Source organism: Brachyhypopomus gauderio, chromosome 12 (assembly GCF_052324685.1).
Source record: "Brachyhypopomus gauderio isolate BG-103 chromosome 12, BGAUD_0.2, whole genome shotgun sequence".
In the NCBI taxonomy this organism is placed as follows: domain Eukaryota; kingdom Metazoa; phylum Chordata; class Actinopteri; order Gymnotiformes; family Hypopomidae; genus Brachyhypopomus; species Brachyhypopomus gauderio.
The window spans coordinates 21,634,998-21,647,033 of NC_135222.1; the positions used below are offsets into that span (position 1 = coordinate 21,634,998).

Here is a 12,036-nt window from a genome sequence, read left to right on the forward strand (position 1 = left end):
TCTCAGCACAGACATGTATATCCACACATACTCGTTGAATAAGTCAAAAATACTTTTATTGAAATGTTTGGCTATTTGTCATATTTACATGCTCAGTCAATGATGTTACTGTATGTTAAAAGGAATAATAAAAGGCAGCAAGACACCCACAGAAGATGGAGAAGCATACAGTATCAAGACAAGGTTCAGGGAATATATTATAGAAAGCCAACTCATAAATAAACCAAATTCAGATAAATTTACACCTCTTGTTCAGTAAAACATCCATATTTGGTCAAATGTCTTGCTAAAAACAAACCTTTCTCTTTTCCTAAAAAGTGAAAAGCATAGAAGGCCACTGACACGTATCACTTCTTTCAGCAAACTCCTGCTGACAGACGTACACAAGGAACACAACGCAGTGTGAATGTTGCCTGTCCAAGGCCCTGTGGGGGCTGGTGAAGGTGTGTTCAGATCCTTCTGGTGTCCTCTGCAGCGGTCTTCTCCGTCTTCAGGAGACGCCCTCCGCCACACCGCGGCACACTGCTCCATCCTCCCAGTTCACACACACAACACCACTGGCATGTAACTTCATAATTACCTGATCGGCTGGATCCAATCGATTTCAGGGTGATATGCAGTTCATGGGCTTTTACAGGAGCTGGACCAAGAACCAGTACCCTAAACAACACAACCAAACTGGGGAAGGCACCAGTAACTCAGTGGTACAAATAGCACACAGGCACCCACCTCTCCACAAGCGTAAGGTAAAGGGACTAGAAGACGAGGCTGTGCAACTGTTCATCCCACCACAGCTGCTTCCTGCCAGACTGGAGCTCAAGTGAATTAAGGCTGTTCTAACAGGCCTGTGTGAAGGGCACTGCTGTCTGACCCGCCCTGTCTACGCCCTCTAGTGGCACAGCACAGCTCAACAACAACAAAATCCAAGCTGTGATAAATCACCTTTTAAGTGCATTAACTGGCACTGTGGTTGGTGCATTGTCCTCCTGTCTGTGTATATGTGCGTGCGAGGAGGAGGGGGGGGGGGGGGGGTGGACACACATACACACACGCTCACACACACACACACACCTGACTGAGGTTCTGGTCCCTGAGTGACTCATGCCCAGGAAGATTCATTCTCACAAAACAAAAAAGGGAAAATGAAATAAAAAAAACCAAAAACCCCAAAACAAATAAAAAAGAATAAATACAAGCAATTGCAACAGTGCCTTTGGACAAAACCATCATTGAATATATGTTCCTCTATGTACACGTTTTCTTTTTTATGGCCTGCTGTGGGTTTGACACAGCTCTACAGCCCCCCGACGCCCCTGGTTTGGGGGTTTGGACCGGGCCCATCACACGTTAGTGTCCTGCAGGAGGGGCTCCTTGGCCTCCCCCGGGGGCTGCTGGCCGTGGGAGTGCCCATGAGGCGAGGTGTGTTTCTTCCAGCTGCCCGCACGCACGCCCTGCTGGCTGTGCTCGGGGATGAAGAGGGCCACCAGCAGCGCCAGCAGCACCGAGCACGCTCCGAACAGGAACGGGGGTCCCGGGATTATGGCACTCTGGAGGGGGAAAGGGGCCACAGACCAGGACAGGCATCAAAACAATGTGTTCAGGTCACATGGCCGTAGCTGTTGGTGTTTTCACCGGTCCAACATCCAACGCGGTTTTCCAACAAGTTAAATCAACCATGTAAAGTACAAGTGGAAGCTGCCAAGCAAAAGCCCGAGTCAGGGAAGTGTCGGTTCTGACCCAAATTATGAACTAACCAGAAGCCTTCTGAACGGAGAGCCGTGGCATCGGGCCCGGGGGCGGAGCGCGTTTGGGGACTCACCTGCTGGAGTGGAGGGTGGTGCTCTACATCTGCACCAACTTCAGGAATGGTGTTCAGCTCCACGTGAAAGATGTAGAAGATGAAGCCGTAGAGGGCGGGGCCCAGGCCGCTACACAGACCCCGGATGCCGGTGATCATCCCCTGACCCACGCCTACAAGCACACGTCACACGGGCTTCACAAACACAACTGGCTACACATCAAGTCACTCATCGAACTCCCTTTTCCTTTACGTTCACTGGCTAAAAACATACAGGAAACGCATGAAAATAAAACATTCTGTTAAAAACAATCAAGTTTAAAGATATTACAAAGATCTTCCCTGACTTTCCAGGTTTGGAAAAGACTTTAAACTGCTCATTAGAGGTCACCTGGAGCCTCTAGAAAGCGAACGGTTCCTCATTGTTTAGCAGTATTAGACTCCTTGTGTCACACATCCTATTTCAGACCGAGAACAGAGTGCAGTCTGCAAACACTCAAATACGTGAGCAGCATTACAGACAGAGTCCTTCACCGTCTTCAAACACAGACCGATGACTCGTCTATTTGTGGAGTATCTAAAGGACCAATCCTGCACCTGAGGAACATTATATGACCTGATGACCTGAACACTTGTGCTCTTATCATTCGGTACAGCACGTATCGTTCTGAGGCAGCGTATTTACTTTTCTTTTAGACATCAGTGCTTTAGCAGCATTCTACTTCAACGGGATCTTTGACTCTCTTCTTTGGTATTAGGAAACATTCGAGTAAGACAGCGCATTTAGGTAATTCGCTCTACATAGGAGTGTGCTAAATGTCAAAAACAAACAGCAATAATGTGTGGGTAGTAAAAGTTTCCAATAGTCCTTCAAACCTTTGTGAAACATTTATAGAGGAATACATTTATAGAGGAATACAAAACACAGATCTAAAACCTGTCGGTTTCTCAGCATATAATTGGAAACCCATCCTTAAACCTCATCCCAAACCGCACCTTGCTGGTCCAAGTCAGCTGTGCGGGACACCATGGCGCTGATGGCGGGGAAGTTGATGCTGGACATGGCGGCCACGGCACCGGCAGCCCACATCATCCTGCAGAGGTGGAGGAAGAGCGTCTTTACGCTGGCCCACGAGTCTCCCCACCCCACCCAGGGAACCGACGGCCAGACTCACCACGGCTCCGAGCCGAACCCATACCACGCCAGCTGCAGGATCTGGAACCCCAAGCCCAGCAAGATCGTGTTCTTGTTCCCGATGGAACGCATTAGTAAACTTAACACTACGGTCTGAGGAGGGGAGGACAGGAAGTAAATAAATCAGACAGGAAGTAAATAAATCGGTTCTACCACAGGAGTATAGAGCAGGTAAACCTGAACAGGCACAACACCCACCTGTGCAACTATTGAAAGCAGTCCTAGCACAGCTATAAATGCAGCGACACTTTCAGAGGAAAACCTCATAACCTGGAACACAGACGAACAAATGAGCAAATTCCATCGACAGATCATTGCTATTGATCATGTAGGCGCATCCCATGGGTAGAAATCACGTTAAAAGGTTTGTTATCCGAGCTGTGTGGACACCTCTGCATCCTGATATATCTAACAACGTCCGTCAAGCCCAAAACAGACAAAAGTGATGACGGTGGAGAGCGCTGGCTAAGACGGCAGAGAGCTGTGGCCGTTACGAGGGCACCGAGCCCTGGTGCACTGACCTGCCCCAGGTACAGGAAGAAGCTGGACGACTGGCCAGCCTCGGGGAGGTAGGACAGGAACACCGTGATGCAGATCAACAGCACTGTGGAGTCCTGGCCCACTTTTCTCAGGGACTGCAAAGAGTGAGAGGGAGTGACAGAGAGAGTGAATGGGAAAGAGAGTGAGCAAATGAAGCAGAGTGACTGCATGGCGTGAGGGGTCACGCCGACACTCCCGTGTGCGTCTACACTCTTTAGCTCAACCCCACGTTTTCTTTAGAAACTGAAAGGGAAACCACGAGAGGCTCAGGGTGTCGTGGTGAACACGATTAAACTGGAAAGACGACTCTCAGGGGAGATACACGAGCAGTTGAAGCAGCTCCTGTGAGTTTTACTGAACTGTGTACCGTTTTGCTTTCCTAAGGGTCACTACTCCCATTAAGTTAACACTGGTGTTGACTCAGAAGCAGCTCGACCCGTCAGTCTCTCAGAGGCCGATCCAGACGCAGCAGCAGCGCCTCCCCTAAACGAAGCCAAACGTGGGAGTGTGAGCAGCGCACTGCAGGGCTCCCGTGCACACCGTCTTGTGTACGCAGCGCCCGTTTCACTGCCTAAAGGGTGGAATCCATTCTTCTACTGGCCATCTTAATTCATCACATCATTTCTCTTTTTTAACCATTACCACAGATTTAAAAAAGCATCCATGCTGAAGTTTAAAAATTCCAATGAGACTTAAACAAATAATGCCAATACATCGTCAGCTAAGAAAATGCTGATTCGTGATTCAGCGATGCCCCAAATTCCTTTACGCATGTGAGAAGGTGAAAGGTACTCACAGCGAAAGGGTCGGCTTGCTCCCAGGAGATGGGGGCCCCCCACGAGGCCGGCCGCATCTTCTCGGGGAGCGACTCGGGAACGGCCACCAGGATGAAGCAGATGTCCAGCATGGCGATGGCAGAAGCCAGCACCACCACCAGGCTGTCCCCATACGCCCGGCTTAGGTAGGCCCCGATGGCCGGGCTGGTGACCAGACTGGCCGCGAAGGTGGCAGACACCTGAAACGAAAAGATCGGCGAGAGTGGCGCTCAGAGGGGTGGAAGGTATGGCCACCACGCCGAGGAGCTGCCCCAACGCCACGCCCAACGCCACGCGAGCAGCCCTACGTACCATCCCGTACGCCATGCTGCGCTCATGTTCCTGCGTGATGTCAGCCACGTAGGCAAAAATGACGGAGAAGGTCACCGCAAACACCCCTGATACTGAGATAACTGCAAAATACCACCTGCAACAGAAACGGAGGGCATATTTAAAGCACGGTCATCTACACATCCATGTAAACATGAACAAGGGGACGACAGCAAATGTGTATTCCGAAATTCCTCACACTGTAGGACAGAACAATGAAATGATCGCAATGTTCATAACAATACATTTTTTACATTTTTACACAATAATGATAGATAACAACTTATCACACAGCAGAAAAAACACTACAGCCAGTTAGTTTGTTACGGCATGGACGAGTGGATCCAGCGAGCGGTGTGAAAGTAGAAGTGAACACGTGAAGAAACGGTTGACAAGAATGCTACGATGACAATGTATGGAAGTGGTTTGGTTAAATGAAAAGTAAGTACAAATAAAGACGGTCTACTATATATGTCAATGAAACCCAAGACAGGAAATGCAAGGAAGTGAAACGACATATGTCAATGAAACCCAAGAGAGGAAACTCTGAAATTCTTTCCACAGAAACCGCACCCACTGTGTGAAAATGTTAGTCCATCCACATTTTAGCACTAGTAAGATTGTATCAGAACAACAAATCATGCTGTCTTCTGTGGCCATTAGCCCATACAATAGAACAAGTGCAGTTTCTGAAGGCACTAGCACAACCCTTGATATACGAACCATGGGCTGATCTTCATCAGAGGTATGGGCGCACACGTGAAGAAGACGGTGAGGAGGAGGAAGGACTTCCTGCCCCACACATCAGATAAAGCACCGATCAGTGGGGCACTCAGAAATGACAGCAGACCCTGCAATGTTCAACAGCACAATGTTCACCATCACAGTTGTGGCACGTTTAGCCTTAGTGTACATCTAAAAGCAAAAGCACAGGACGATGGTCTGCCTACCTTAACTCCTTGTATCAGTCCGTTCATCAAAAATGTATGCTTTGGGAATGTTTGATGAAGAACCTGGACACACACGGATAAATAAACTAATTCATTAGAAAAAAAGCAATAAGGAAGATTATTCACCCATTTAGGACAATATCTGCTTTTACCACCTTCAGATGTATTAACATATTTAAGGTTACTTTTTTTTCTTCTACAGGGAGAATATGTTAGCTAGACTAAGGCTAAATGCCACGTTCACTACATGTTAAAAGCAGCTCATGGAAGTGACAGTTTTTCATCTGAATAAACTCGCCTCTGCTCTCCAAACATCTGCTCTCTGGATGAGAAACGCAACCCTCCCCCCCAGCGTCTGACAGTCAGCCGTGGCAAACACAAACAGCTTTATCCTCGGTCTCTGACTAATCAGCAAACCAAACAATAAAGCATCCTTCTCCAGAGGACAGTGGTTACTGCATTTCCAGTCAACACAGTCATTATAGTTTGTTATTGTTCACTCTCTGATCTTTCTTACTTTGGCTTTACCTTGGTGACGGTGAATTGAAACAGCTCATGAGTGGAGCATCAAACATGATTTGACATGATCCTGACTTAGGCAATCAACCCAGTAATTGGTTTCTATACCACATGCCAGCTTTACAGCTAAAGTGGGACACTTCTCTAATTGAGGACAGAGGATTACATAAACCCATAACCAGAAGATAGTTAAGTACAGATGTTTTCTGTACTGTTTACAACAGTCAAACCCGTAACTAATATGAATAGAAAAGTAACTCACCACCAGTGTAGGTGCAGTCAACAAGCCCCACGCAAAGAACTCCAGAAATATGACTATGACAGCGTGGTACACACTGGGGGAACCGAAACCTTGAGGCTACGGACAGAGACAAACGGCCAACTGTAAGTAACAGTCGTTCAGAAGCGTTATAAAAACATTGCTTATTGTAGCTACTTCGGTAAATGAGACACTATGAACTAACTAGAAAGCGAGAAGAAAAGCCAGACGCCCAAGTTAACTAAATAACTAGCGTCCGTGTGTACTCTCTGGACGACTGGAGACGGACGTTTAACCCGCTATCTTTCTACCCGCCCTGCCCTGATGAAGCAGCCGCTACTAGCCGGCGCCACCCAGGTAGCTCCATGTCCGGGAAGGGCTGCTGTCGGCGGCGGAGCAGCTCCGGGAAGCGCCGATTCCGGTAAATAGTGACGCTCACACAGATGCCAGAACCGGTAGTGAATCTCGGGGAATTTGGGCCTACTGTTCTCCGAAAGGATACTCCTCACAGCGGGCGAGGTAGCCGGTGAGTGAGGGGGGTAAAGTGTCGGAGTGGTGGTCACTGGATTGGTGGTCACTGGAGTAGTGGTGGTCACTGGATTGGTGGTCACTGGAGTAGTGGTGGTCACTGGAGTAGTGGTGGTCACTAGAGTGGTGGTGGTCACTAGAGTGGTGGTGGTCACTAGAGTGGTGGTCGTCACTAGAGTGGTGGTCGTCACTGGAGTGGTGGTGGTGGTCACTGGAGTGGTGGTGGTGGTCACTGGAGTGGTGGTGCCGGTCACTGGAGTGGTGGTGCCGGTCACTGGAGTGGTGGTGCCGGTCACTGGAGTGGTGGTGCCGGTCACTGGAGTGGTGGTGGTGGTCGTCACTGGAGTGGTGGTGGTGGTCGTCACTGGAGTGGTGGTGGTGGTCACTGGAGTGGTGGTGCCGGTCACTGGAGTGGTGGTGGTGGTCGTCACTGGAGTGGTGGTGGTGGTGGTGGTCACTGGAGTGGTGGTGGTGGTCACTGGAGTGGTGGTGGTGGTCACTGGAGTGGTGGTGGCGGTCACTGGAGTGGTGGTGGCGGTCACTGGAGTGGTGGTGGCGGTCACTGGAGTGGTGGTGGCGGTCACTGGAGTGGTGGTGGCGGTCACTGGAGTGGTGGTGGTCGTCACTGGAGTGGTGGTGGTCGTCACTGGAGTGGTGGTGCCGGTCACTGGAGTGGTGGTGCCGGTCACTGGAGTGGTGGTGCCGGTCACTGGAGTGGTGGTGGTGGTCACTAGCTCATGACCCAGATGAAACACCAGCTGCTCTACTGAGATGTGCTGCTGGCCAGCCAACGCGCCAACTTTCTAAGTTATCATAGCTAGGTAGTAACTAGTTTGATGAAAATCTCACATTTATGCACACAGTTACGGATATGAGCCGCAGTGAGAGGCGTTACTTTATCCTAGTAGCAGTAACGATGTTTTGATGGTTACTCACCGTTCCGCCATCCTTGATAATGATTTTCTTCGCCAGCAGAAGACTGCGATTCACCCGTTTCTTCTTTTTGCTTTGTGTCATATTACCATCCTAGTGCTTCTTTTCAGGGAGAGTCTTGACGGGTTTAAAATAAAAACATGAATTTCGAGAATTCCGTGACAGCACAGTGGGCGGAAAGCGTAAGAAAGAGGGAGATTTTACAGTTTTACACTCCGCCTCGTCCATTCAGCTACACTCCGCCATCTTGGCGATCTCAAGCCCCAGGGAGTGCGTGATGACGTCAACATCGTATGAGTCGGGCGTTCGTACTGACGTCACGTTATCCGTCTAATCCCAACCAATCAGGAGGCGAATAAACAACGTCGGCGGAGTAACGGTCGGTGGTAATAATTGTTTATCCCGGTACGTTTGCTTAGTTGCAAACGTTTAACTTCGAAGGCAAGTGTCAAAAACAAATCCATTACACTTCATTGGACTTTTTATTTCTTTAACGTTAATTACACGACAGCATTACCAGTTAACAGAAAGCAAAAAACGATTGTGAAATAATTTATTGTATTTTCAGTATATGGGACAAATTTTTTTCTACAAGAATAGGAAATATGCGTTGGTGGTATAGTGGTTAGCATAGCTGCCTTCCAAGCAGTTGACCCGGGTTCGATTCCCGGCCAACGCAAAACGTTTTATAAATGGAAAAGCTTTCAATTAAGAAAACACATCCCCTAAACAATTCATACAGAATCTTACATATCAAAACTGTTATTTACGGATACAAATGCAAGCAATTTAATGTAAAAAAATTACAAATTGTGAAATTTTTTTTAAAAATCATTTTATCCATCTGAACGTATAACCCTAAATTAAACACTACATAGAGACCTTATTTTCTGCAGCACTGTCTTGGAAATATAGGTCTGCATACTGTAGGATGTGGTCAACAGCTTTCAGGAGCAAAATATCAGTGTTTTCATCAAGATCGAGCTGGGAGGAGTAGTTTTTCACTGGAACAATATAAGATGTGGCCATTCCTAGTAACGCTCCTGCCTTCACCATCTACATACAACACAAAACATCAGCAAACAGAGTTCAACACGGACAGCAATGTGAAACTATAAATCATACATATGTAATACAAGAGTTTGCATTACCAGCTGCTGAACAATTTGGCTCTTGTACACTTGGGTGATGTCTTGAGCAGTTTTGTGGCATACCTCATCCACATGAGTTAGCAGCGTCACTTGGTGTACACCTGCATTTAGAATAGTTTTAAGGTTTAAGGGAGCTCTGTGGGAAACAGCAGCTACATTTGAAATATCTCTAAATTTTTTTTTAGGGCTAAAGGTTTGTGCAATTAAAATTTACTCTTCAAAAGCTAATCTTAAGACTCACCCAGATTGCTGATGTGTTCTCTTAATTGTTGGAAGGTTCTGCTCACTCCTTTGGGATAGCTATTGATCACTGAGGCATCAATAACAAACACCACACAGTGAATCTTGTCTTTGAGACTGGGCTTCGTAATGAAGCCTGAAGTCTCAGAACTGACAGGTTCTACTGGACTGTACTGTGGGCAAAAAAACCTCCGGTTACAAAACACTACGGATCATACTTCTCAGCAGCATGTGTGCATCCTTTGCTTTTATCTCTTAACTGTGTAAATGACAATAAATTCTGGCAAGTGGTTTTGCTTTTTTTCCTCTATTGTCTCACGCTCCTTGTGTTCTCATGTGACATCTTCTAGAGTTTAGAAGTGGCTTGAAATTTGACCTTGTAGGTCAAAAGTCAAACTGCATTCTTGAGGACCACTGCATAGTCCTTTCTAAATGCTAAATTCTGTGATTCTGCATATATACTACAGGACCTGTTTCTGAGGTTGTGAATGCGACACCTTATAAATTAGTAGCAAGAGTTCCAAAAATGTACCCGATGTCCCTCTGGCACGTGTCCTTTAATGGTGTACAGTACGTCATGAATGGTCAGTCCAGTAGTCTCTTCCCCTCCAATACCCAACACGTCACACAAGACCAGACCCGTGGGGCCGAGTCTTGCCTCACAGCTGTGTCTGATGCTGAAGGACTGGAGCTGAAGTGTAGGAAACACAAGAGCTGCTCAGCTGCTTAAACAGCAAAACAACCACCAGAGTACACGTACAGTTTGGCATCAAGAAAGGTTTTAATAAAGGGGTCTTTATGTATTCGCCTTGAGGCAACACATGGCTTGTGACGACGGAAAGAAATAATCTTTAAGTTAATATATTCATTTTTAAGTATTTTTAGTGTTTTTGATTACACAGGGCTCTGCTTTTAGTATTTTACTTAATGTGTATGATGGATAGTCCTTCCTAGTCTGTAGAATTATGTATTTATTGTCATTAGTTTTTGGCTTGCTCACTGTCATTGGCTTGCTCACTGGGGGCTAGGACTCGGCACTTGTAAAGCTGCTTTGTGACAACAACTGTTGTAAAAAGCGCTATATAAATAAAATTTGATTGATTGATGTGATTAGTTTTATATTCTTCTTCATTTCTTTACCTTTTTTGTGAAGCCCGTGGAAGTGGTTGAGCCCACCATGGCTCGATTAAGGACCCGCCCAGAAAACACTGACTGCACCGAACTGATGAAGCTGGACTTGCCTGCGCCAGGTGGACCCAGAAGCAGAACTCGGGCCTCGGGGACCGACGTGGTGGCAGGTCTGTAAGACCTGACCATGTCCATCAGTTCCTCTTTGGCTCTAGTTACACAGTTCACAGTGAGCTTTTGTGGTGAATTTATTTCTGTACATTTTTACACGTACCAATAAGTCACTGAGATACCCACTCCTGAGACCAGGTTACGTTTCTCCAAGGGGACATCAACGTAGTGGGTAAAACACCTACAAAAAAGAACATAGTGTTGTCAAGTATATTTAAGGTACCTGGTATGTGTCACAGCAAATATTGTGCAGAAAATAATAAACAGCCTATATTTAATCCGTACATCTCAAATACATGTGACACTGAATGAAAGTGATGAAATTTAACAGCAAGGTTGGCATAGTTAAATTTCATTGACAATGTCAGTACCTCCAAATACGAAATTCTCTCTTTTTTGTCCCAAGCTAAAGAGCTTGGGCTCCTCTTTGTCACCCTTAGTCATTGCAGCTCCTTCATCATAAAGGTGACGGAAACACAAAGGTGGAAACGACGGTCACACATACGCGAGCGCTGTGAACAAATGAATAACTGCTAAGCGCCTGAACTAACTGCTGCTGTTATGTGTTCATCAGCAGTACCTGCACTACTGGGAGCCTCCTGCTTGTCCTCTGTAGGGTCTTTGTTGTCGGCTGTAGACGTGATGCAATGCTGTCCAACCTTGAATTCAAACTTTGAATTCTTTTTGAAGTCCATATTACTTAATGCAAACTCTTACCTAAAGCAATGTAGTTAAGAGCAAACACACAAAACGAAAAAAAACGTTGTACACGTGGACAAATTAGGAAGTATGAAGTTTGATCAGAACTTGATAATAAACAAAAACAATGCAAGATTAAAGATAACAATACCAATTCAACAGATTAACAGATTACAGGCTACTCGTAGCAATACTCACAACGAACCAGGAAGTGCGACAGAGACGAAAAGAAACGTCAGTGTTTTCCTGAAACGAAACTGAAACTGTTATAGGCGAAGCCCCTGAATTTACATATAAAGCGGCTCCATGTTTTTCTCACCAGTGAGCCATTTGAATAGGCCAGTGTCTCACCAGTGTACCACCATTTTAACCTTCTTTAAGGGCAGATTTACGCAATAATCTCGTGAAACGTAATTATGGAACTGAATTATTATTATAATTATTATTTTGCTAACGGTGTTATTTTAAACTGTAAGCCAGCGATGGCTAAATGTGGTTTTCTGAAGTATTCGACCTGTTGTTAAGCCTGTTGACAATTGGTTGTTTATTGGAAGCTTCATTCATAGCGGACGTGGTTGACATCTACTGGAGGAGGTGATGGTGAACTCCAACATAGTACCATGATAGGATGCCACCTGTGCCACAAGTCTAGTTGTGAAATTTACTCACTATTAAATATTCCACAGTCAACTCTCGGTGGTATTAGAACAAAGAATTGACAGAGAACGACAGCAACTCAGCCATGAAGTGGTAAGCCACGTAAAACGACAAGGTCAGCAG

The 12,036-nt window shown here is 46.3% G+C and overlaps 2 protein-coding genes and 1 non-coding gene across 6 annotated transcripts; 1 reads left to right on the forward strand and 2 right to left on the reverse strand.

Moving 5' to 3' along the window:
• Nucleotides 1-30: 30 nt before the first annotated feature.
• Nucleotides 31-8,145, reverse strand: slc71a1-1 (solute carrier family 71 member 1-1). Its single transcript, XM_077023820.1, has 12 exons — nucleotides 7,871-8,145; nucleotides 6,410-6,505; nucleotides 5,629-5,691; nucleotides 5,402-5,529; nucleotides 4,661-4,775; nucleotides 4,330-4,548; nucleotides 3,515-3,628; nucleotides 3,192-3,263; nucleotides 2,974-3,086; nucleotides 2,795-2,892; nucleotides 1,820-1,971; nucleotides 31-1,547 (listed from the first exon to the last, which is right to left on the reverse strand). The coding sequence occupies exons 1-12, from the start codon at nucleotides 7,949-7,951 to the stop codon at nucleotides 1,341-1,343; spliced, it is 1,458 nt and encodes a 485-aa protein (XP_076879935.1). The 5' UTR covers nucleotides 7,952-8,145; the 3' UTR covers nucleotides 31-1,340.
• Nucleotides 8,146-8,474: 329 nt separating this feature from the next.
• trnag-ucc (transfer RNA glycine (anticodon UCC)) lies at nucleotides 8,475-8,546 on the forward strand. Its single transcript has one exon. It is a non-coding gene; the product is annotated as a tRNA-Gly (tRNA).
• Nucleotides 8,547-8,697: 151 nt separating this feature from the next.
• On the reverse strand, nucleotides 8,698-11,586 carry ifi44g (interferon induced protein 44g). 4 transcript variants are annotated; one of them, XM_077023821.1, is made up of 9 exons: nucleotides 11,455-11,586; nucleotides 11,138-11,274; nucleotides 10,929-11,009; nucleotides 10,684-10,738; nucleotides 10,399-10,597; nucleotides 9,791-9,949; nucleotides 9,260-9,431; nucleotides 9,019-9,119; nucleotides 8,698-8,923 (listed from the first exon to the last, which is right to left on the reverse strand). In XM_077023821.1, the coding sequence occupies exons 2-9, from the start codon at nucleotides 11,250-11,252 to the stop codon at nucleotides 8,738-8,740; spliced, it is 1,068 nt and encodes a 355-aa protein (XP_076879936.1). In that variant the 5' UTR covers nucleotides 11,253-11,274; nucleotides 11,455-11,586; the 3' UTR covers nucleotides 8,698-8,737. The 4 variants fall into 4 exon arrangements, with proteins under 4 accessions (XP_076879936.1, XP_076879937.1, XP_076879939.1 ...); XM_077023822.1 differs by lacking the exon at nucleotides 11,455-11,586 and adding an exon at nucleotides 11,408-11,452; XM_077023824.1 differs by lacking the exon at nucleotides 11,455-11,586 and having other exon boundaries at nucleotides 10,929-11,069; nucleotides 11,138-11,448.
• Between the last annotated feature and the right edge of the window lie 450 nt (nucleotides 11,587-12,036).

Excerpts from the sequence above, each read along its gene's own strand:
- ifi44g (XM_077023821.1), bottom strand. The coding sequence starts at position 11,252 with ATGGACTTCAAAAAGAATTCAAAGTTTGAATTCAAGGTTGGACAGCAT. Across the intron at positions 10,598-10,683 it reads AACGTAACCTGGTCTCAGGA|AGCCAAAGAGGAACTGATGG; the intron begins GTGGGTATCTCA and ends CTGTGTAACTAG. Across the intron at positions 9,120-9,259 it reads AGAACACATCAGCAATCTGG|GTGTACACCAAGTGACGCTG; the intron begins GTGAGTCTTAAG and ends TTCTAAATGCAG.
- slc71a1-1 (XM_077023820.1), bottom strand. The coding sequence starts at position 7,951 with ATGACACAAAGCAAAAAGAAGAAACGGGTGAATCGCAGTCTTCTGCTG. Across the intron at positions 3,264-3,514 it reads TCTTCCTGTACCTGGGGCAG|GTTATGAGGTTTTCCTCTGA; the intron begins GTCAGTGCACCA and ends TCTGTGTTCCAG. Across the intron at positions 1,548-1,819 it reads ACCACCCTCCACTCCAGCAG|AGTGCCATAATCCCGGGACC; the intron begins GTGAGTCCCCAA and ends TTCCCCCTCCAG.